This window comes from Thunnus thynnus, chromosome 17, assembly GCF_963924715.1.
Source record: "Thunnus thynnus chromosome 17, fThuThy2.1, whole genome shotgun sequence".
Classification (NCBI taxonomy): domain Eukaryota; kingdom Metazoa; phylum Chordata; class Actinopteri; order Scombriformes; family Scombridae; genus Thunnus; species Thunnus thynnus.
In genome coordinates this window covers 15,279,875-15,303,896 of record NC_089533.1, presented here as the reverse complement: position 1 = coordinate 15,303,896, position 24,022 = coordinate 15,279,875, and the positions used below count along the sequence as shown (strand labels likewise).

General features: G+C 39.0%; 1 protein-coding gene across 1 annotated transcript in view; it reads left to right on the top strand.

Moving 5' to 3' along the window:
- Nucleotides 1-24,022, top strand: part of prkcab (protein kinase C, alpha, b) — a 101,332-nt gene that overhangs the window by 69,091 nt on the left and 8,219 nt on the right. Inside the window, exons 6-14 of the mRNA XM_067616438.1 lie at nt 8,165-8,321; nt 8,533-8,667; nt 9,634-9,727; nt 16,705-16,845; nt 16,978-17,151; nt 19,042-19,133; nt 19,480-19,542; nt 20,660-20,798; nt 23,276-23,356. Coding sequence (XP_067472539.1) covers nt 8,165-8,321; nt 8,533-8,667; nt 9,634-9,727; nt 16,705-16,845; nt 16,978-17,151; nt 19,042-19,133; nt 19,480-19,542; nt 20,660-20,798; nt 23,276-23,356 — 1,076 coding nt within the window. The remainder of the gene's footprint in view (nt 1-8,164; nt 8,322-8,532; nt 8,668-9,633; nt 9,728-16,704; nt 16,846-16,977; nt 17,152-19,041; nt 19,134-19,479; nt 19,543-20,659; nt 20,799-23,275; nt 23,357-24,022) is intronic.

The window sequence follows — 24,022 nt, the reverse complement described above, 5'->3', positions numbered from 1 at the left end:
CGTATTTTCAACACCTCCAAATTATCCTGTCAGTCAAGAGCAGCACCTGGAGTGGGGAACTGTACAGTGTTAAAACCCTTTGGCAGGGAGAGAAATGACTGCTGGGTCACTTCCACAACCTCTCCTCCTCTTACACACACACATGCACACTCACACAGCAACATGGTGAGGCCGTGCTGGTTAGAGACTATGAATGCTGAGGCCAATAAAGTGTTTCTAACTCAGCGGGGATCGAACAGGAATAACCTCCAGCTATAGTACAGAAGGGATAAAGTTGACCTGTGTAATATTGCTTTCATAAAAATGTGTTTGTTTATAGTCTTCCAGATGAAAAGAAATAGGGAAGAAGAGAATGCTGTATTCACAGTAGTCTTACATCAGTGTTCGCTCTGCTTTTCACTTTATTAACTTGCCATCTGCTGTACACAACATCCAGTTATTTTGTCTGTTTGTCTCCTGAACAAGATGTGATCTATTGCACAAAACTGACAGTTACATGCTCTGTTCTATGTCCTTGTTTGCTTGTTTCTGTCTGTGAGTTTGACTGCGCGTGTGATGTGATGACCACCCTCAGCAAGAATGAGCAAAATGAGGCAGAGTGTTAACAGTGGTGACAGCGGTGGTCTTGTTGACATGGTTACCTCAGTCTTTTCAGATTAGGCTAAATGGACACCGGTGAAACTCAACTGGATCACATTCATGGAGAGAGTGGGCGAGACGGCTGTTACCATGTTAAATTGATGTGCTTTCTCTCCCTCTTTCTCTCTCTCCCCCCTTGTGTTGTCCTTGATTTTCTGCGTACACACACCAAAACACCCACCCGTGTTCCAGTGTTTACGAAAGCGTTGGTGCCGCTTCACACTGTGTCAACTTCAAGGAACATTCGACTGTGTGCTCTGCAGCACCTGCTCTTGGCATATGTAGTGACTGATTAAAATACAAACTTAAGACTTCTGTGTCTCTTTCCTTCATTATATGGTGGTTCTATCTGTCATAATTGGAGCTGTGACCAGTGATTATTTTTATTATAAAATAACCTGTTGATTCTTTTTCATGCGATTTATCATTTAAATGAAAATGTCAAAAAACTGTGAAAAACACTCACAACAATTTTCCATTTGACGTCATCAAATTGCCTGTTTTGTCTGACAAACAGATCAAAACTCCAAGATATTCAATCAACAATTATTTTTGCAAAAGAGAGAAAAAAAGCAAATTATTTGGCCTTTTCTGCTTGATAAACGACATGAACAATTAATCAGTTTTCAAAATTCTTAATTATAATCTGTTAATAGACTAATCAACTTATTGTTTAGCACTAATCTTCATGTATTGCTTACTTACACAATAATTAATTTTAAAGAAGTGTTCAGTGATTTTTTTTTTTTTTGACAACACTACTTTGATATATTATCAACTTTTAAGTTGATATGGCTAACATGCTAACAAACAAAATGCTTATTTACACGTCTGGCACACAAGAATCAACATTAGCATTAATTTGGAGTTGCACCTGACAAATTAACTGCTTTGGTCTCCACCAACTGCTGAGGGAAATATCTGGCTCTTTAGCTGCTAAATGCTTCACTATGTTCACCAGCTAGTCGCTAACTTTGTCTGTCTGTTGATTGGTGCTAGGCGCATAAACGTAAAGTAGGTTTTTAGTGTTTCTTCAGAGCTATTTTGCTAAAACAGCTACGTGATCAGACCGAAAACAATTAGATCAGAGCAGTGACAGTGAATGAAAACAGTAAAGCTGCGGGCCGTGAAGCCAAAAGAATTAGCTGAAAGATGCTAAAACACTATGTGGAGCTGAGGGTAAGAGCTGCAGAGTAGGAGGATAATTATTTGTGGGTTTGTCAATACAAGCAGCGTCTTTCACATTACACACATATTTTTGAGCCATTGTTAATATAAAACCGTGCAGCTTCATAAAGGACAGAAAGTTGGCTATCCTATAAATTATTTCTTTCTATCACTTCATTATTAATGTAAAAAATAAATATTTGAAATGTAAAGAAGGACAGTTCATTAAATTCCAAGGATCCAGATGAAGTGAAAAGGACAGAAAAAAAAAAGGAAAGTGATGGACCAGCTGAGATAAAGCAGGGGCTTGTTGCTGCTGACTGAGAAAGAAAGAGAAAAGAAGATAAAGATCAATACTGAGAACAATACAGGAGGGAGAGACAGCAGATGAAGTGTATGTTCTGCAGTGTTTTGTTTGCGTTTTTGATTTTTTTTTTTTTCCTCTCTTTAATGGCAGTGGTCTGAACAGTGAAGCCCAAGCTTGTTCTCTATCTCCCCTCTGGCTCCCTCAGCCAAGTGGCGGGCCTTTGTGGTTCACCGCACCAATGTGAACTTGATTAAATCTTTCCAGCCAAGAAAACAGACACAACTCCCAGGCTCCCTCTGTAACCACCATCCTCTCCTCTTCTCCCACCCTTTTCCCTCTCTCTCTCTCTCTCTCTCCTCTCCATCCCTTCATCCGATATTGACATTTCCTGTTATCTTCTTCTACCCGTTCCTTTGAGACCGCAGCATGTCTTCCCCCGTCTCTTCATCTATTTTCCCCCCATACCTGCTGAGCTCCCGTACATTCACTCATGTCCTGTTTTCTCCCTCCCCTTTCTTCCTCAATAAGACATCAGCATCTGTCCTTTTTCTCTCATCCTCTCTTTTTCAACCAGCTGAGACCGTTGCTCAGCTGAGTGTCCTCTCCCTTCTGGCTCTAATGTCTCTTCTTCACCTCCCAAATTCCCTCTACATCCTCTGTCTCTTTTGCTCTTTCTCTACCTCTACTTCATCCTTTCTTTCTTTTTTTTTCTCCCCAATGATTACCCCCTTTACCCTTCTCTCACTCCTTTCCCTGATCGTCGTCTCTTCTAGCAAAAGTGACATAAATAACCTGCGGGCATGAGCAGACGTTTATTCTGGGGTTTTAAGAAAAGGCAAACATGCAAAGTCCCCCCATGACCTGCCTAATCACACACACACACACACACACACACATATAGGGCATCTGAGGATCAGGCCAAAGTGAGCACACAGCGGTTTACTCAGGGTGAGATTTCCTATTGCTGACATGCTCGCCTCAGGTTTAAAGCACAGTTGAGGAAGAGGAATACATTTTTTTCCTCCACTGACACAACTCATAGCACCATCGGGCCTAAAATAATATATAGATAAAGCTTTATTATCTGATATTCTGAGAGACTTTTAACAAATATGAGGATGACATTTATGTATCATCTGTATGTGTGTCTCTTATCTGATATATATTTTCATCACATCAGTAACACTATATTTTAACACCCCATGTAGCATTAATAAGCAGCACATAAACAATTCGAACGCACTAAAATGTGGTATAGACTGAATGATTGACGATATAAGTTTGAAAGTATTTATTAACTCAGTATCTCAGCTGTAGAGTTTGATTTTGTTTGCTGTATATTGTTTTGCTTTTGGCTGTTGACTTAACTGATATAATTCTCCTGTAAGTCTCAATGAATTTTTTATTTTAGGGGTGTGTGGGTGGAATTTTTAAAAAAATGCCAAAGCACCACTCATGTCTCAGCTAAAACCCAGCCTTTGTTGAGTTTCCCACTTCCTTGTAACGTCCACAACAAGAAGTAGAAGCCTTTAAGTTGAATGTGCTTCTCCTCCCGCTCCTTCCACTGAGTGTGTGACATCTGAGTTCAGATCCCTGACGCCGCACGGCAGAGATCCATCCAGCTCCTGTTTGGCCTTGCAGCTTTCCCCACAGATTATCAGGCATTCATTGGTTGTACATGGCATTGTTATGCAACAACAGATTTGAATTTCAAAGCCTTTTCAGGGGAGATTACACTGTCGGTCTGCCGCAGCCCCGCATGCACCCTCCCTGGGATCTGAATGATATGTAATTTTTAGCTTTGGCATATTTTCATGTGTGGAGTTTGCATGTTCTCCCCGTGTCTGCGTGGGTTCTCTCTGGGTACTCCATCTTCCTCCCACAGACCAAAAACATGCAGGTTAGGTTAATTGGAGAATCTAAATTGCCTGTAGGTGTGAATGTGAGTGTGAATGTGTTTCTGTCTCTATACTATATGTTAGCCTTATGATTGACTGGCGAATTGTCCAGGTGTACCCTGCTTCTCACCCATTGTCAGCTGAGATTGGCTCCAGCTCCCCTGCGAACCTCTAGAGGATAAGTGGTAAAGAGGATGGATGGATATTTTTATGAAACAGATATACGATTCAGATACAAAAGATAATGTCAGCATCTTGTGTGTGTGTGCGTGTGTGTTTCATCATCGTTGTCTGTTTATGCTTCCAAAGAATATCATAAAGATATCATAGGAAGTGGTTAACAGTCAACAATGAATATCTGCAGGTTTTAGTTCAGACTTGCTGCTGGAGAGAAACTGTTTAAAACATAAATTGCCTTAATTTTTCTAGTGGAAATAAGTGCAGGTAATTATACTTTGCACTTTAGAGAACATGTCAGAGATATTAGACAATAAACAACCATTTTGAAAAAGGAAGACGTTGAACTTTGTCATTCACTGTCATTCTAGAGGACCTGGGCTCTAAAAGTGTCAGCTAATTGCCATAGCACTTTCTTCTTGTGTTTTGTTGGTACTTTTTGTAAAATCAGGACATTTCAGAGTCAGCCAGTGCGCGAGAGTTGCAGATGATGATGAGTTGCACGGTGATAGTTTTGCTTCCGTGATGATGATGCACGTGTGAAAAATCTGCGTAGAAGTCAAATTTAAGAAGTTTTTTTATCAAGAGTTAACAGATGCGTAATATGTGACTGCTTTTTCTGTCAGTATAATGTCTTGTTTTCCCCTAAACAAGTGATGAAGACAAAACATGCACAAGCAGGAAGGCGCGCACACACACACACACACACAGACACACACACTCTAATCTTATTGGTAACTACCTCATAAGCAGCGAGGAGAGGGGAGGATACAGAAGGCAAGCAGCTCTTGTTGTATCTAAGCAACAACAGACAGCAGAGATGGTCCTTGATCACTGCTGATGATGATGTTTCATTGTGTGTGTGTGTGTGTGTGTGTGAGAGAGAGAGAGACTACACATGTGCACGAATACATGTGCGCATGTGTAACTTGCACGCTTCTCTGGCGTACAGTACATGTAGAGTCTATCCTCGTCTGTTTCTACACGTGTTTGTCTGCGTGTGTTTTTGCCCAATTAGCGTGTTTACAGGCTTGTTGAAGGTGCTTTGGTGTCGTTTGGCGCCAGCGTTGCCATGGAAGTGACTGATGCCTGTAACGCTGCCGCAGCCAGCAGAGGGGAGGATTTAGATGAGAACGTGGGATGCTGAGATTTTCCTTTCTGCTTCTCATAGTTCATTATGTGTGTGTTTCTGTATGTGTGTGTGTGTGTGTGTGTGTGTGTAAAAGACAGGGAGGTGGGATTACTGTAGCTAAGAATTCGTATTGGATAAGGAGTGAACTGTATTGGATGAGGTTGAACCAACACATTCATGAACAAGGTAGAAGCTTCTGACTCTGGCTTCTGTCATACACACAACTCTGAATGAGAGACCTACGCTGCCCTCTACTGCATGAAACTGAAAGAGCATTAAAAAAATGTGATGCTGATAACAACAATTCTAACATTCCTCCGATATTCAAAGATTCACCTTGTTGTCCTTCAGGTTTCTTAATTCATTCTCTATCTGTAATAAATCATGTGATATTATTTCATTCCTCCTTACTAATTTTTAATTATTCTGTCTTTTGTGTCATAATTTCATCACACAAGCACTTTTTTCACCTTTAAGCAACATCTTGTATTAATATTGTTTTCCATCTCTTCTCTCTGCACACAGTGAATAAAGATAAAGATTTAGAGCTTACTTCTTCCCCTGAGAAGAAGATATTTGTTATTGTTTGTACTGTAGCTGTTAAAGTAACTCCCACAGACCTAAAAATAGATAAACCATTGCAGTGAACACAAAGCCTTAATATGGCTTTGGCAAAGTTTCTGATTCAAGATTTTTTCATAATTCATAATCCTTTTAAAAGCACAAATCTTATCGTCACACCAGTGACAAAGAGCAAGTAAATGTCAAAGTAAATCTGATCAAACCCTGCATAGACGGAGCTAAATGAGCTGCAGTGACTCTTCAGGACTTGCTTTGTATTCAACCCTGGAATATTTATGCCTCACAGTGAAAATACATTACCACTGTTTTAATGAAGAATCTCAGCGATGAGGGTGTCCTTGTGTGAAAGTTCACACTGACTCTGAAACATTCAGTTTTACAGCTTTTCCTCCTGCGCTGTGGCTGATTACATTGAAATATGCAGAGTGGGGAGGTTGGAGCTGATAAAAACAGTTTTAGAGGATCAGTGTGATCCTGTTTCTACTCTCTCCGTCTGTTGCGGTCTGTTATTGTTCTGTTTTATGTCACACACTTTACTGTCATCTACTGTCAAACAGGGCTATTGTCTTGCAATCTATCTCATGATATTCTGTCTTTCTTGCTTACGGTGACAAACACTATTCATTTCTTTATTGTCTTTCTTCATTAATCGATGGATTGAGACTGTCCTGACATTTGTTTGTGTGTTCAGAGGATGTCGCTAAGTGGGGCAGTGTTGGAGTCGGCCCATTGGCCATTTACTGTAGATGTTGTCGCCATGGTGAAGGTGGCTTGCTAACGCCACCCCGTCCCCCCTACTCCTGTTGCTATGTAACAGCTCACTCTTTTTTTTTCCCCCTCCATTTGTCAGTTATCACACAGGGAAACGTCACACCTCCCTTATTTTATCTGCTCACCTATTGCCCTAATCATGTGCACAACTGACAGTAAGAGAATATGGCAGTTTTATTCACTCCCTCCACTGAGGAAGGTGTCATTTTATCATCACCTGTCTTATTTACTTGTTTTACATTACTGGGGGTTATTTTTGGCTAATTGATTAAGCCCTATTTCTCTCTTTTTCTTGTTTTCCATGATTTTACATGTGCACATGCCCTAACACCCATCGGTGTTGTAATCCTGTTGGTGCTGTTTCACACTGTCAACTTCAAGTGAATTTTGACAGTATGCTTTGCTTCGCAGCACCTGTCATCAGCGTATGTGGTGCCTGATTTGATGAGCCATTAGCCAACCGTCCGTCTGTACTGATTTCGGTTATCGTACAGTCTGTGTTCCCTTCTGTCAACGTCTTACATAAAGAATTATGCAACAGTTTTGTATGTTTTACAAAAACATCATAAATTGCATATATTTAAATAAGGCCTACTGCTTAATGGGTGTTGTTTCACATTTTTCTATACTGTCACTGATACCGATACCAAAACAATACTTTTTTGATGCCTTACTTTTAGAAAATGTTTTTCTAAACCATTTTTCTAATTAAACAAAAAAGATTCAAAACTTCTCAAATGTTAAATGTGCAACACTTTACTTTAAGTTCCCTCTGTTTATAAGCAGTATACAATTGTTAATAAATGGGTTGTAACACATTATAATGTAATTGTTATCACATATTTGTTTAATAAATAATAATTGTAACAAATGTTTATTATTGTACTTTTCAACAGCTATAACTCCTCTTGTGTTCAACCATAAATGGATGCTGGTGTATAAACAGATAATGAATGACAATCTAGTAAAACACAGTTGTAAGAATGTAAAATATGTCTTCATAGGAGAAGTTATAATTTAATATAATTTCCAAAATCAATAAATATCTGATTACAGTATCAGAAAGAATCTGAGGTTTGATACCCGGTCGTACTGCTGACCATTTGAAGCATATCTTGTAGTTAGTACTATTTTTCTTAGGCATGCTTTGGTTTCATTTCATGCCAGTTTGTTGCCAAGACTCAAAATGAACTTGAGACCAGTAATCCACTTCATAGGAGTCCACATATATAATACAAATTTAACTTTGTTAGAGACTGCAGTTCAGTTCATTTCTGTTTGTTGTCCGGCCTTGAGGTTGCTTTCTGTGACTCAACAACAACAAAACAATCATCCCCTCTTCCATCCATCTATTCATCGCTCCATCTACACTCCATCTCTGCTTTTTTAATGCCTGAGTCAGTGTGGAGTCATGAAGTCTCTAAATTTAGCTCAGGGCCCAAACACACACATATGTTTACAATGTCTCCCTGTCTCCTTTCCGTCTTCTAGTGGGTGAAGCCAGAAACCTGATCCCCATGGATCCGAATGGTTTATCAGACCCGTATGTCAAACTTAAGCTTATCCCAGACCCAAAGAATGAGACTAAACAGAAGACCAGGACCATCCGTTCATCTCTCAACCCTTGCTGGAACGAGTCCTTCACCTTGTGAGTCCCCAAGTCCGTGTGTAATGTTGTATATGTTTAATTAATAAAAGAATGATCATTTCTGGCTTTTTTCTTAGTGATTTTCAACTGTCCAAAGTTCTCAACAATCAAATAGAACAAAACAGATCTTTGGACAGCATTTTAATTCTTGCAGTCTGTGTCGTCAGATACCGTTACTTCTCCTCTGTGTGTGTTATGTGTGTGCACTCAGTAAGCTGAAAGCCGCCGACAAGGACCGCCGTCTCTCCATTGAGGTGTGGGACTGGGACCGAACCACCCGGAACGACTTCATGGGCTCCATGTCGTTCGGAGTGTCCGAGCTGATCAAAGCTCCCACCTGTGGCTGGTCAGTCATTTCTCTGAGTCCCATTTACCTGCAATTCTATTCACTGCAACAATTCAGACAGTGGACATTTAAACAGTATCCTAACATTACATCAAAGGTCTTTGATGCATTGTGTATAGTAGAGTCACTATCATAAATGCAGCAGTAATCACAAGTATTTTAAAAAAAAAAAACACTGGCAAAACAAATTTATTTTATAGTGAATGGCATGAAATAAATATGTTAAATAGTTGCACTGCTTCAGTTTTTTTAACTATATAATCTCTCATATACAGTAGTGCATCAGTTTGTTAACTTGAAACTATTCTGGCCACCATCATTGCTTCTACTACCGTCACTGCAAAACAGCAGCCCAGTGTGTGTAAAACAGACATAAAGACTGCTGGCTTAAGCCGTCTCCGTCCACTGTGACAAACAGCTTTGGTTGGCGCCATTTCCCTCTCTATGTCCTTGTCTTCCTGCTTTGTGTCACACTGATAAACATACATTCATAGATAGGTCAAAGTCAATTTTCCACGGCCATGTTAGCATACCTGCCGCCGCCTAGCCTAAACCGAGTCTGATCGACTGCCACTGTGAGTACAATGAGACGCTTCTGGAAATACCTGTGTGTAAAGACGTTTGGACCAGCTTCTCGGAAACAGTGTGTCTGCATATGTGTGTGTGTGTGTGTGTGTGTGTGTGCCTGCGTATTGTACTGTACATTCAAGGTCATTAGACAAGAGGCGAGAGGATGTGTACATTAGAGAAGAAGTAGAGTCAAATTGGCACTGCTGAAAGAGAGCAGACCTGCAAACACTACTATGACTGAAGTGGTGATGGATGCAGAGATTTACAGCTGTGTGGGTGGACAGAGGGGCAGACACATGGATGATGGATTAATAGTAAATTGGTAAAGAGCTTGATAAATGAAAATGTTACAGAAAGTAAATTACAAACAGATTTTCTTTTGTTTTTCTCTCTCAGGTATAAGTTGCTGAACCAGGAGGAGGGGGAGTACTACAACGTGCCCATCCCCGAGGAGGACGATGTCGACCTGGAGCTCCGACAAAAGTTTGAGGTGAGGACGGGGAGGCAGGTTGAGAAAGGTTATCAGTTTGTAACATTCAGTGAAAGCATAAGTCAGTTTTGTTTGTCACAACATGTCTGTTGTGCATAAACACACACACACACACACACATTCACAGAGTCACTTTTAACAAAAATATGTGCCTCTCCTCCTGTCACCATGGTAACCGCGCCCTGTTTCCACTTGTGCTTTTCACCCTGTGTGCCAGAGAGGGAGAGGAGATCACTTTCTCCTGGCAGTAGAGAGAATGCTCATGCTGTTAGAGGAAAATTTCACTTGCAGTACACACGTGTGCAAGTGAGCAAAAAGCATAACATGGACAGCACAAATAATACAGAGACAACAAACAACAAAGGAAGCAAGTGTCCAAGAGTCCTACGTCAGAAGTACAGCTGCAGATAAAAACCTCTAATACTCACCTCTGTCAATCGAAACAGCTATAGTATGAACATTGAATAATTATGCAATGGCAAAAAATTTAAAAAATAAAAGAAAGTCCTAATCCTATCCAATCCTAACCTAGTAAAAGCAGTTATTTGGAAGTCTTAATGAAGGTGAGTATTGAAGGTTATTGCTTAAATAATCAATTACAATTGTCTTTTTCATTCATCCAGAGTTGCTGTATTTCTGGTTTTGTTTACAGTGGGGATTGACTTACTGTAGCAAACACATCTGAGAAGTCATACAGAAGGAGAAATCATGTCTAAATGAAGCCCGTGAGGGGTTTTGTTGCTCTCAAAAGAACAACTTTAGGCTCTTCTTTGACCTCATTGGACTTGTTTCCAGTGTTTGTTTCTGCAGTTGCTACTATGGCAGTGAGAGTTTACCTGTAGGTAGACCAAAGGTTACAATATGACTATAGATGTTTTTGTTATCTAATTGAAAGTAGATTTCTATGAAACCATACAAACACCAAGAACCATTATCTACTGTTTTAGAAGTTCCAATATCCAGCTTTCTAATACATTATCGGAACAGTTTGTGTTATTTGTCCCTCAGTATTATTCTAGTTCTCTCCCCCATTCATGCCTCTCGGAGAATACCGGTGTTTTTGCCGGGTTTTTTCACCTTACTAAAAATGATTTATACCTTATATCTGATTTCTGAAGCAGGCTGTAATGTCTGAGATGTATTACTTTTCTGCCTTCCTGTCAGCCGCTCATTCATTTCATGTCAAAGTGCAGAGGAAATCACAAGGAATTGAATATCACAGGGAAAATGATAGGGAACATAGTTGTAAGTGCATATTGATTTGAAAAATGTGCAAAAAATAATGTAACTTTGACTAGAATAAAGGCAAACATGATGTTTATTGTGATAAATTTCCTCCCCAGAAAATTCTGAGCCACTTCAAGCTGATTTGTGTGTGAGAAAATGAATGAAAACAAAAACAGACCTTTTTTTTTTCATTGAAAATGGTTGGCTGGATTTGTAGTAAATGACATAAGCATACAAAAACACTGGTATGGTCCTTTTTAATCAAGTCTAAGGAAACATTAATTGTGACTAACTCTCGCTCTCTAGTGGTTGGCTGGTTTACTACAGATCACAGATAGGGACCTAATGTGTCCCTGTGACACATTACAACATCTACACTTTAAATAAAACTTCCACATTATTAAAACGCGGGCAGAAGGTGGCTGTTATATTGAGCAGTGCAATGTAAACAAGTGCATACAAGTATGAAATCAAGTAAAGAAAAGGAGATGGAAGAGGTTTATTAAAGTCCTATGTGCATGCAGGTGTTTTAATACTGAGTGTACAGCAGCCCTCAAAACACCAAGTCTTATTGTTTTTAATTTCCAGCTTCTCTCCATACAACGCTGACCTTGACTTTCCTCCGAGGCTAGCGTCTTCACACAACTGTGCAGTTGCCGTGGAAACTAGAGCGAGATGCAGAGATGCAGCCAGATGTGACAGAACAGGATTTATTCATGTTTCCCAGTCATGCCTTTGATTGTTTGTATGTAGATGATTAATACAGATCAAGTTAATGATTTGTCAAGTCTCTGTCCACATGTGTATTTTGTCACTTTTTCTTCCAGCAAGACACACATGCATAAATCAACTAACCTTTTACCACACTAATAAGTGAGTTTCTTCTCTCCTCTAGGCCTGCCAGTTAAATATCCACTATCTCAAGGTAGTTCTTCTGCCTGCTCCGTCTCTGTTTCTCTCGCTCCCAGCTTGCACTTGCACTTACTTTATTTACTTACCAGGATTGTTTGTGGATCTCTGCTGGGCTTCCACAAATTAATCTGATTTACTAACAAAGGCTCTCAACATCATATGGCTGAACCAGCCCAATTTACTGACTGTTATACACACACTACATGAATGTACTTTTCTTTCTCTAACTCCTCTCACAAATGTATATGTTAACCGTTTCACTCTGTCTCATTCTTTTTTAATCACATCTTAATCACACACACAAGTACAGGGACTACATATGCTTTTATCATCAAGGAACACAACAAATTATACACTATGCAGCACATGCTGCAAAGGTCAGTAAAAGTAGTAAAGTAAATTCTGACATTTGCAGCATTTGAATCTGTTAGATTGCTTTAAGGCACAAACAGGAAAGCAGTTGGTGTTCTTTAAGAACAAGCAGACACAACTGCAACATCCTCTTTTAAACTGAAGCCTCAAAATCATTAGAAGAATCATTCGAATTAAAAACATAAAGGCAACTAACAATCATGGTTTCCTCTCTTTACAGTCAAGGTTTCAGTCTTATTATGAATATAAAATGTAATAAAAGTGCTGCATATATCAGCTTTAACATATGTACTCCCTATCTTGTACACAAACATTAGACAGCATTATTGTTAGTAAATTTGTGAATCCCTATGAGTGGACCTCTATCGGTGTGCTGTCATTGGCCAAGAGAGCTTCACACCTGCTCCTCATTGACTGACAGTGTGGTCCACAGCCCGCCCTCTACTAGTCTGCCATTGGTGTGGACTATAGAAGGCTGTTAGGGCATGAAGCATGGATGGACACTCACTAATAATGCACAATAACTGTATGAGTGAATGAACACGCAAGGTCTTGAGTGTGCTTGGTGTGCATGCCAAATCTCTCCACACAGTGGCAGTGTTATATTTATTATAAGGCTGGTGTGTGGCTGTGCTGTGTGTGTTCCAATACAACTTTGTGTGGCCACTCTAGACAAAAAAACACTCCAACCTCTGTTTCTTTTGAAACAGGTAGATGTGGTATTGTGAACTGTTTGTATGATGTGAAGTTGTCTCAGTTTTATAAAAGCAGTTGGTCCAATGTTAGAAATGTAAAAAAAATATGTAAATGCATTTTGAAAATTGCCACGAGGTGTCTCTCCAAGGTAAGGATAGATGTAGAGCTGTTGTATTTATTTATCGGGACAGTGTACAGTTTTTAACATAAATGATGCACTGCACCAGAGTTAGCTCAAAGCTAATTTTCATCTGCAGTCCCCCACAATCAAAACATACAACAGCACAACAACAAACAGTGCAAAGCAAAAAACACACAGAAACACATTATGCAAAATACAAAGCTACACACAATAGCACATCACATACACCCACAATGTCAACTAGATGTTTTGTAGATGAACAACATCCTCAGAGACAGGCAACAAAGGATCACACAGGATCTACACATTATTAAAACATTGTATGCCAACAAAATATCACCACAATGATAAAGAAACAGCATTTATGTAATGACATGAATATATATAATGTACAACTGAGCTGTAAATTGATGTTCTGTAATACATATCACTGTGTGTGTTCACTTTCACAAAGTAGTTACCCACAAATGGATGTCAACACATCCCTTAATATGAAGTAATGTGGGCATGAATTATTAGCTGTAAAAACAAAAAGACAAAGAAAAACAAAGATTGAGATTAGCCTGGAAAAAAGTAAACATAATTTTGAAATAAAACATTTTCTTTCTTATCCCTTCAATGAAGCTTTTTCACTGCAGACATTTTGACTTGTAATACTGTAGTAAGAAAAGCACAGGGTGATACCAGTAGGCAATTTGAGAGGGGATGAGAGGGAAAACCATCCCCCTTGTTAGCAAAATGAGCAAAATGCATCCCCCTTGTTAACTTGCCATCCCCCCTCTCCATCCCCTAGTAGCAGAGAGAGTGCAGTGGCAGAGGGGTTGTTTAGTTCAATATGTTAGTCTAGTCTGCCTGACTCATTGATCCTTTATCTGATTGAGATTTGTGCAAGTTAGAATCTATTACCCCGACCATGACTCTGAAATATCAGTAGCCTAACTGTGCTGTGTATTGATAAATCCATGAAGCTGTCTGTGGTGCTGAAGTAGCAGATGGATTTGTAATTGCACCTTTTCTTTCTGTCCTGCCCTTCTGTCAGTTTTGTCTTGGATCTATACTCTCTAAACTATAAACTATAAATACTCAAGTCTATACTATATTGTAGGCTATATACTCTACAGAGTAATGTCACCTTCATGATCAAAGCAGCAACATGTAGTCACAGAAGAGAGAGAGAATCATAGACGCACTGCTGCCTGTAGTGTTCCTATAATATTTCTATGATCATTCAGTAGTGTCTGTGCCGCTAAAAATACACCCCAGACCAAGCCACCTCTGTAATAACATGTTTTAGGGGAGACATGACTACAAATATAGGTTTTACTGTAAATGTTTGGTGTAACCTGGGAGTGGATCAGGTAATGTGACTGAGGAAATTAACCTGCACTGACTGCACCACGCTCAGCTGCTACAGTTACATAGTTTGAGGTAAACTAAAAAATTACGGTGTGTTTTGAAAAATAAGCATTATTAAAACGCTTAATGTCCACATCCAGTAGAAGAATAGGCCTACACAAAATATGTATTTAGCCTAATGGCAGTTCTGTTAAATCAAAAGTATAATTGCTATTATAATATCAAGAATTAGGCTATATAATAATCCTGCCCCTGTTAAAAATGAACAAATCACCTACTGAGTGTTACTAATAAGATTAACGATGGCTCTGCTCTATTCAGTGTAACAGTGAGCCAGCATGCACAATAGCAGGACCCTGAAACAGCAGCTAAGCAGCTAAATGGAATTTAGCCGTCATTCATTTTATCATTTACACCTGTGCTTTTGCTACTGTGACATGTCAAAATGTCATCTGTGAAAAGGACCTATTTACTTTACTTGGGAACTCTCAGATTTATTTTGGGACCACTGGTTTATGCCATTAACCATGGCCTTCACTAGCCACAATAACCTATTAATTACTGACACGTATTATTTCATATTTGTCTGAGATGACAACATGCAAATCTGTTTACTAATGCTAAAATAAAATAAAAGTGTTGTTAAAAGGTTAAGGCACCAGAATTTTCTCTTGTCACTTTGCCATCTTGTTGTGTTACTCAATTCTTGTGGCTAGTTTTCATTCTCTACTGAGACATAATTACACCTGCTGTCAGGTGAAATTAATTAACAGCAATTAATCACTTAACTTGGCAGCATACCAAAAGAAGCCAGCAGTACTCTGGGTTTATGGACCCAACTGAGAACCATGTGAACGCCTCCTTTTCTCTCTTACTACAAATGACACAGTCAGTGTTTACATAAGTCTGCTCTTGATTGAACTAACCAGGTGTACATGTAGGGCTGCTTAACCGGAGTCAAATAAATATGTGACAGTTATTATGTTGAGTGTAATGCCACATTGAGTCAAGAGTAGAGAAACGGTTGGCCTGGCAACAGCTCTTGATGCCCCACCAGTTGCCTGTTTTCTCTGCACTATCTGACGGAAACAGACAACGGCTGTGATGGGAGCTAGCAGGGTCCTAATTGCCCTTTTTGTTCAAAGACACTTGGCAGGCCAGTCATTATAACAACAGGGAACCTTGCAATGCTGGCAACCCCCCACTGACTGCCCACCTCGCAATTTCCCAAAATGCACCAGTAGAGAGATCCTGCTGAATATCTGTGTGGATATTTGAATATAAAAAAGAAACTAACTGGCATGTCAGTGGCAAAAAATAGATCACTGTGTTTTCTCATAGAAATTTGCTTTGACTAGGACTCGGGTGAATATGCAGCTAACCAGTTTTCGGTGACAGTGAGGGATGTTAGTGTGTCTGTTATGGCACCTTGAAGCGAAAGATCATGTAATAACTGTAAACCAATTAGAGAACTTATCAAAATGTGTCAGAATGTGATGGCCAGTTTACCAAAATAGCCTGAAAAGCAGTGTGATCCAGAAGATAACTTCACTTAATATTGTAGTTTTGAGGTATTTAACAGTTAATTTTAAGTACATTTTACAGAGAGGGTTGTGCAATTTGGTACAAATTATAAGAAAAAACAAAAAATGGTGTTAAGTTGGTTTAGTTGGTTCATACTACGTGTTAATTTGCATAAATTCTTAATAAATTAGACTCTTGGCAATTCTTTAATTGATGAAGTAACAATCACCTCTTGATGTAAATTGACTTTGTAGTATCTATGGATTTTTTTCATTGACATGTTTTGCATTTTCAACCCATCATCTAGTAGCTTTTACATTATCAGTTGTTACATTTGTGAGTTTTTATTACATAAAATCCAATTTACCAAAAAACTTGGAAAGCAAATACTAATAGCTGTTTAATTTGTGTGAAAACATGAGGCAACAAGTGATTTAATCCTCCTTCTTGACAAAGTCCTGCAGAAGGAGGAAGTTCATGTGAAGCTTTACTTATGCATATGTTGGTAACAATACACCCAGACAGTAGATTCACAAAACAAAATCGTGTAAATACCCTGATATAGTATCTGAGGTTTTATTCATGTTTGAATTATTAAGAAATCCTCTCTACTGAAACACAGTATTTGTAAAGGCTGATCTAAAACTGTGCACATACTGTACAGCATCATCTTTGTAGACATTTTATAATCTGGAGTAAACTCTGTGTGTAATGCTGTTTGTGTGTACATGTGTGTTGTACGCCACAGAAAGCCAAGCTGGGCCACGGTAAGAAAGTGATCACGCCATCAGACCACCGGCGGTTCAGCCTGCCTTCAGGTAACATGGACCGGGTCCGACTCAGCGACTTTAACTTCCTGGCCCTGCTAGGGAAAGGCAGCTTTGGCAAGGTGAGAGCCACGACCACAGAAGTAACATCCTATAAAAGGACGTCCCTGAATGCCTGAATGTGGTGTCACATCAACATTTAATATTCAGAATCTCTTTGATACATTGTGACCTTTGACCTGTGGTGTCTGTAGGTAATGTTGGCAGAGATGAAGTCAACAGAGGAGCTGTATGCCATCAAGATCCTAAAGAAAGATGTCGTAATCCAGGATGATGATGTTGAATGTACGATGGTGGAGAAGAGAGTTTTGGCCCAGAGAGACAAACCACCTTTCCTCACACAGCTGCACTCCTGCTTCCAGACTGTGGTGCGTAAAAACTTCCGCCATACTTCCATAAACACATGCAAAAAAAGAAAAATGGCATTATTTTAAAATTTCACGCTTAGTGAAAAGTTGCTTTACAAAAACAAACTTTGCATATATCAGGTCAAGAACAGAAAAAAAAGATTTAAAACAAAAACGAGGTAAGTTCACTGCCATGTCCTGGAATAAACACCGATCTGAGGTTACAGACACACCGCACTTCTCATATAGTAGTGACTCATGGTTATACATAGACAACATGCATCTACCATATATACTCATATCCATACATATATACCCAAACACATGTACTGTATACATGCATACACCTGCCCATACATACTTGTGCATACGCATGTATATGTTTACACATACACTACATATATAAATATACTAATATATTTGTATACACCTATACATGCATTCAAATCTAATACACGTGTACGTGTTGCATTGAAGATTGCGTTGTTGAGGTGTCAATCTCTACTTCAGTTATTATTAAGACAATAGTAACCTGCTTCAGGGCTTCTATCAGGATAATAGAAACAGATCAGTAGTGGTGCTTATGTTCTTTTAATCAGGGCAGGTAGTGCTCCCAAGTTTTGTAAGAAGGGGTATAAATGGAATTAGACATTTGTTCTAAACTTAGTAATGTTTCAATAGTTTGTAGCCATGATTTCTCATTTGTATTATTAATAATCTTCCAGTTAGTGACTATAACTCTTTTTGCACTCATAAATCCAACGGACACAATCTTTTTCTTGAACTTTTATTATCCATATAATTCAAACTGCATTCAAACTTAATAATTGTTGATAGAATAAATGCAACGTTCTTCCAAAATTCTTGCAGTTTTGGGGTATTTCCATATCATGTGAAAAAATAGGCCTTTCTCCTTATTACAGTGCCAACACATTTCATTGTTATACAATTTCATAACTTTGAGTTTTCTCGGAGTATATGTGCTGTTGATAAACTTAAAATTTATTGTTTTGTTTCATGCTGAGTTTAATATTTGATGTGTTTTCTGTCAGATTGATGTCCATGTATCAGGATCTATGTTCTGTTCTAGATTTAGATCTTTCTCCCAGATCTCCTCCAATGAGATGTTGACAGTGTTCTTTAAACTGTTTATAATCTTGTAAATTTTGGTCCCTATATGCGTTTTCCTTTTCATTATTGTTGTTAACTTATTTTTACTTCTAGTTATTTCCAGGAGTTTTATACATTCTGCAAGAAATTGTGCAGATATAGCCAGAAGTCTGTACTCGTCAGATCTAAGGACATCATCTGTAATGAGGTGCATCAGTGAGGAAATCCCTTTTCTTTCCCGTTCTTCATTTTCTAATGATTTGCCTCTCACCACTAAAGTGAAAGAAAAATCACAATACTTTATTTAAAGGGTGTCATTGTGCCCCCTGCATCATTCTTTCATCAGGCGTCTATTCAACCCCAGGCATTTGAAACCAGCATGTCTACCATTACATCTGTATTTGCTGCTTGCATTTATTCGCACTCTTTTGCCGGCGCCCCTGCAGGGAAAATTGATACTTGACTGAGACCACCGTTGAATACGAAGTCGCCAGTATGACGTCAACTCTGTGCGTAGACAGGGTGACTCAAGGAGTCTTAAATAAAGACTACATTTACTGATCAAAGCTTCCTGACTTATGTTAGGAATATATGAACTGACACAGCCACCGCGCTGTAAGAATAGATCATTTTATGCATTTTAAGATATACAGTGGTAGACTATTGAATATTATATATGCATTTTATTTATATGCTTTTTATTTTTCTAAAGATTCAATGTAATGCAGTGCTCTTATTGTCATTTGCACATACTGTACTGCTCTTTGGACAAAACTCTCTTATACTAACTCTCTCTTATAGGATCGGCTGTACTTTGTGATGGAGTATATAAATGGAGGAGACCTTATGTATCATATCCAGCGAATGGGCAAGTTCAAGGAGCCACAGGCAGTGTAAGGCCACATGTTGAGGTTGTAACTTAGCAAACTGTATTACACTGACTTCTAAATCTTCAAATTCTGTAATGCTTCATCTTACCATGGTCTCTTTCACATATACACAGGATCTGATGTCATTATGCTATTTAGGGTCAGATTAAAGTATCAGATCCAATGTATCTATGTAGAAGAGTATTAAATTGAGAACACTACTTACCATCATCAAGTCAAAGATTTAATATTTATTCTTTAGTGAAAGGTATTTACATATACTGTAGGTATCAAGATGAATAACAACATGAGTGATAGATTTCCTTTTGTGTACATTAATTAAATGTTTGGGTTTTTTTCAATTTTGCAGGTTTTATGCTGCAGAGATTGCTGTCGGTTTGTTTTTCTTGCACCGGAAGGGCATCATCTACAGGTGGGTGAGCCAGAGAGCAACCAGTTTTAATTTACCTCAAATCTAAAATGTTGATTTTTGATTACATTGTGTTGCATAAAACTGCAGTCAAGCAGTGAATGAGGTTGTACCAGAGGGCCTCTTATATAATATTTCATACATTCATTAGACATTAAGAGGAAAACAAACATGTTTTTTAAGTGAAATGAAAATACTTTCTGTGTGTTGAACATCAAAGTAGCAGACTGTGAGTCATTGGAGACAGAGCAAAAAAACAAAGAAAAATCTACATGAAACGGTTTCACGCAGTGTAAGAGGCGGAAATTGTAGAAAAACCTGATAGACAAGGTGAACCTAAAGAAATGCAGAGCCATGGGGAATAGAAGTCAGACATTATTAAGCAGTTTCGACATCGACTTGGATTGGGAGACTGATGGGCAGAGTAAAGCAGACAGAGGACATGAGAATCAAGAGATAACAGACAGAAAGAATGAGAAATTAATAAAGGGGAGGAGAGGTATGCAGGTCCAGAGAGAGAGAATGAGTGAGAGAAAGATTAAAAATGGACATATAGACTTAACCTTGCTGAGCTGTCTGTCTGCAGAGCTTGGATACCCTTAAGAGGCGAGCATTAAATCCGTACTAATCACCCTGATGCAAAAGCAAAAATCGAAAGGACAGAAAAGAAGTGCTTGACAGAGACTAAGGTCACCCCTGTTCCTCTTCAGTACTTCAGCTAAGGACTCCATTCTTCATATGCCACCAGCCTTGTGATTGACATCCTGACTTTACTTTGTCTCAGATATAACAGCCAGAAGTGGTGAACGAGTGAGAGAAAATGAAGAATTGAGACATGAAACACAAGCAGAGACGCAGGCTCAATTGTAAGATCAAAAAAGCACAGCAGGAAAAAATGATTTTGCGGCCAAGAAATTATTACTTGTAACCCAGCGTAGAATGTGTGCTGCATACAGATAAACTGCTCAGAGAGGTAGCAGTGGTGTAGAGCAACACTGACTTTTCTATGTTCCTCTCTTGTCTGGACGCTGACAGCAAAACACAAGTATCAAAGCAGTCACACATCCAGGCAGGAAAAAAATGCATGTGCACAAATACACAAAACCTGTCTCTGCTGCAGGGATCTGAAGCTTGACAACGTGATGCTGGACTCCGAGGGCCACATCAAGATTGCTGACTTTGGCATGTGTAAGGAGAACATGTACGAAGGCATGACCACACGCACCTTCTGTGGCACACCCGACTACATTGCACCAGAGGTGAGATGTTTCCAATGAGGAAAAAGGGTCCAGATTACAGAAACAAAGACTAAGGGATCATTCTGCATCTTGGACTTTTGAACTTGAATTGATCACCATGGATTTACATTTGACCATTGCCTAAACCCTTACCTCAAACTGCAATTTCCACTCATAGCCTTAGCAACTGTAACTAGGCACAGCAGGCCTGTCAAGCTTTAGATTTCTCCACATGGTTTGCATGGCGCTATAGTAAGAGAGATACTCCGTATATCAGTTTCATGGGTTAAGTCTTTTTTCTAGACTTTCCAAAAGCAAAAGCACAAAGGAAAAAGTTTAGGGAATGGATTAAACTGTGTTTTTATTTGTGCTAACATATGCTGCTATCATTAGCATGTGCGGCTAACCAGCTTACCAGGGTTACTTCCAAAGCCAAGGAGCATTTCATTAACTAACAACATTAGTTTGTTACGGAAGATTTTCCATGCCACATTAAAATCAGGTTACAACACAGAAAACAAAGCAGGCATTCAGCCTTATATCTACATTGTATTTACTAAACTGCTGTGACTGGCCCCACTAGCTTGAACTATCATCATAATGCCACGGCCCGATCCGCAGTCCCCCTGTCACTCTTACTTGTCTAGCTCCACTGGTCTTGCGAATATCAGAAATTTAAACCTTTCTCCTCACCCAAGCAAAGAGCAGACATTCGGTGGCCTTATATTTATTTTGTATCCAGTATTGTGGCAGGCCCAACTGGCTTGATAGGTAGTTTCATCTGAATGCCATGGCCCTCTCAGTGGTCCAGTGGTCATCCTTACTTGTCTAGCTCCTCTGATCTTACTGATCTGATCTGATCTGATCTCCTCCTCGCCCAGGCAAATAGCAGTAAACAAAGCAAGGTGTATTGAATTTCAGTGTTGTTCCGCAGAAGGCAGCATCAAGCTGCCAATACTAATACCGTCACTAGTTTTCACAAGGAGGTGTAAGGGAGCTTTGTTGTTTTTTTGAAATGGAGAAGCATTGTCCATGCTAAAATGAAAAACTGTCTAATCATAGCTTGGAGGTGGAACCATAGGCGGAGCTTAGTGTTTTCATCGATCCTACAACTTCACATTCAGCCCTTCAGATAATTCTAGCTATCTACCTTGCAGACATCTGTTGGCATCAGGATCCAGTCACCACATGTTTATTGTCACAGTGTACCAACACCACACAGTCATCACATGACTTGACATGGACCTGCGAAGGCAAAGCAGCAAGCGATCTCTTTGTGTCACATTGCCTCACAGAATTCTCAGAATTGATGTTTGCTCTATGCTATGTTATGAAGGGACAATGTACAGTATGTTCAGTACAGTTATTAACAAACACTTGATATACTGTTTATATATGTACACTCTACAACAACTTCAATAGTAAGTGACCAAAAAAAAAACATTTATATATTGAGTTCTCACAAGTGAAAAAGAAAACATCTAAAGCAAGAGATGAAAGTTATTTTAGAGCATTTTTACACGAACTAAGGGGCAGAGATGATTCATTAACGGTAATGAGATGTTTGCTAGTTTGTTTGTGTATATGTGTGTCTGCTCCCATCTGTCTGCAGTGACTCATGAGGGAGTACAGTGTCTCATAGGTGGGAAGTGAGGGGGAAGTGAGGGAAGCCCTTACTGCTGGTTTCTCCCAACAAACTTCATCCAAAAGATTCTTTTTCAAGACTTTCTTGGCTTTCCATCCGTCATGGCAAAATCAATCTGAGATGATTTAAAAAGGCTTTTTTTTCACACCAGATATCAGTGGCTTTATAATGACTCGATGAGCCATGTCTTTGACTTTGTGATAGCTCCTCTGTTTCTCATTTGTGGCATTATAACACAAAATCTGTGCTGTTTGGACCTAGAGGGAATTTTAGCAACCTGAAGAGCTGTCGTTGTACTTTTCTTTTGTTTTTTAGCTGAGTTGAGCAACTAATGTAACTTTGTGAACTGTACAGTACAAATTGTCACATTTCTTCTTCTGTTAAAGGCGAGCTGTGATTTTGCTCTTTGCTTGTGCGTCTGCGTTGTGCGTATTATTGTGTGTGTGTGTGTGTGTCTGTGTGTAGACTGTGTGTGGGAGGGAAGTGTAGGATGGCAAATTGGATGGTAGGAGAAGGCGCCTTTGTTATGGCAGCTCAAAATAGCTGACAGTATTTAATGGTGGTTGATTTGGTTTGACTTTGGATGAGAGAAATGCTGCTTTCAGCGTTGCACTTCACATTTTCTCTGATATCTTTACTGCAGCTTTTTTAGGGCTGCATGTAACAATGAAGCACCCATCCATACCTGCCTGTAGTCAGACAGTATTGAGAGCATGGAGACAGGTTTGAAAATTACAGCAGAAATAAAGTCATGTTGTATCACTGAAATTCTTAATAATCACAGCTCTTTGCATACAGGGATGGGGTAGTGTGTGTATGTATTTTTAACCTTTTCTCATTTTTTATTTCTCAGATTATAGCATACCAGCCGTACGGGAAATCTGTGGACTGGTGGGCATATGGAGTTCTTCTGTATGAGATGCTGGCGGGACAGGTAAAGTGTTTATAATTTGCACCAATCCTGGTCTATAAGGGTTTTTATATAATCCCTCAGTCAGGACTGCACATTTAGTAGTGTATATCCATAAAGTTGTGCTGGTTAGTCAATCTTAAGAAAATGTATTGGCAACTATTTTACTAATAATTTATATTGTGTCATCAAACAAAAACACCAAAAATTCTCTGGTCGCTACCTCTTAAATGTAAGGATTTGTTGCTTTTCTCTGTTTTATATCATTGTAAACTTAATATATTTGGGGTTTGAGCAAACAAAACGAGCAATATGAAGACGTCACCTGGAGCTCTGAAAAAATGGACACCTCGCTTTTTTCTCAAATTTGAGATTAAATGAATAATCAGTTAATTGTAGAAACAATAAACCATTGATCAATACTGAAAATAATCACTAGTTGCAGCCATTTGATGAAGGGAAAGTAAACACAGAAGTCTGAAGTTTTAAGTCCGTATTGTCTAAAATGATTGACTAAATGATTACTCAATTAATCTGAAAGATAATCGACCCGTCAATCAATCATAATTAGTTCCATCCTTTTTATCATGTATAGTAGGGACCAAAAAATGAGCAGCAGCTTGTATAAAATGTCAAAAATCAAGTTTTTTATGCCTTGTCTTATCAATCGATAGGTATCAATACACAGTA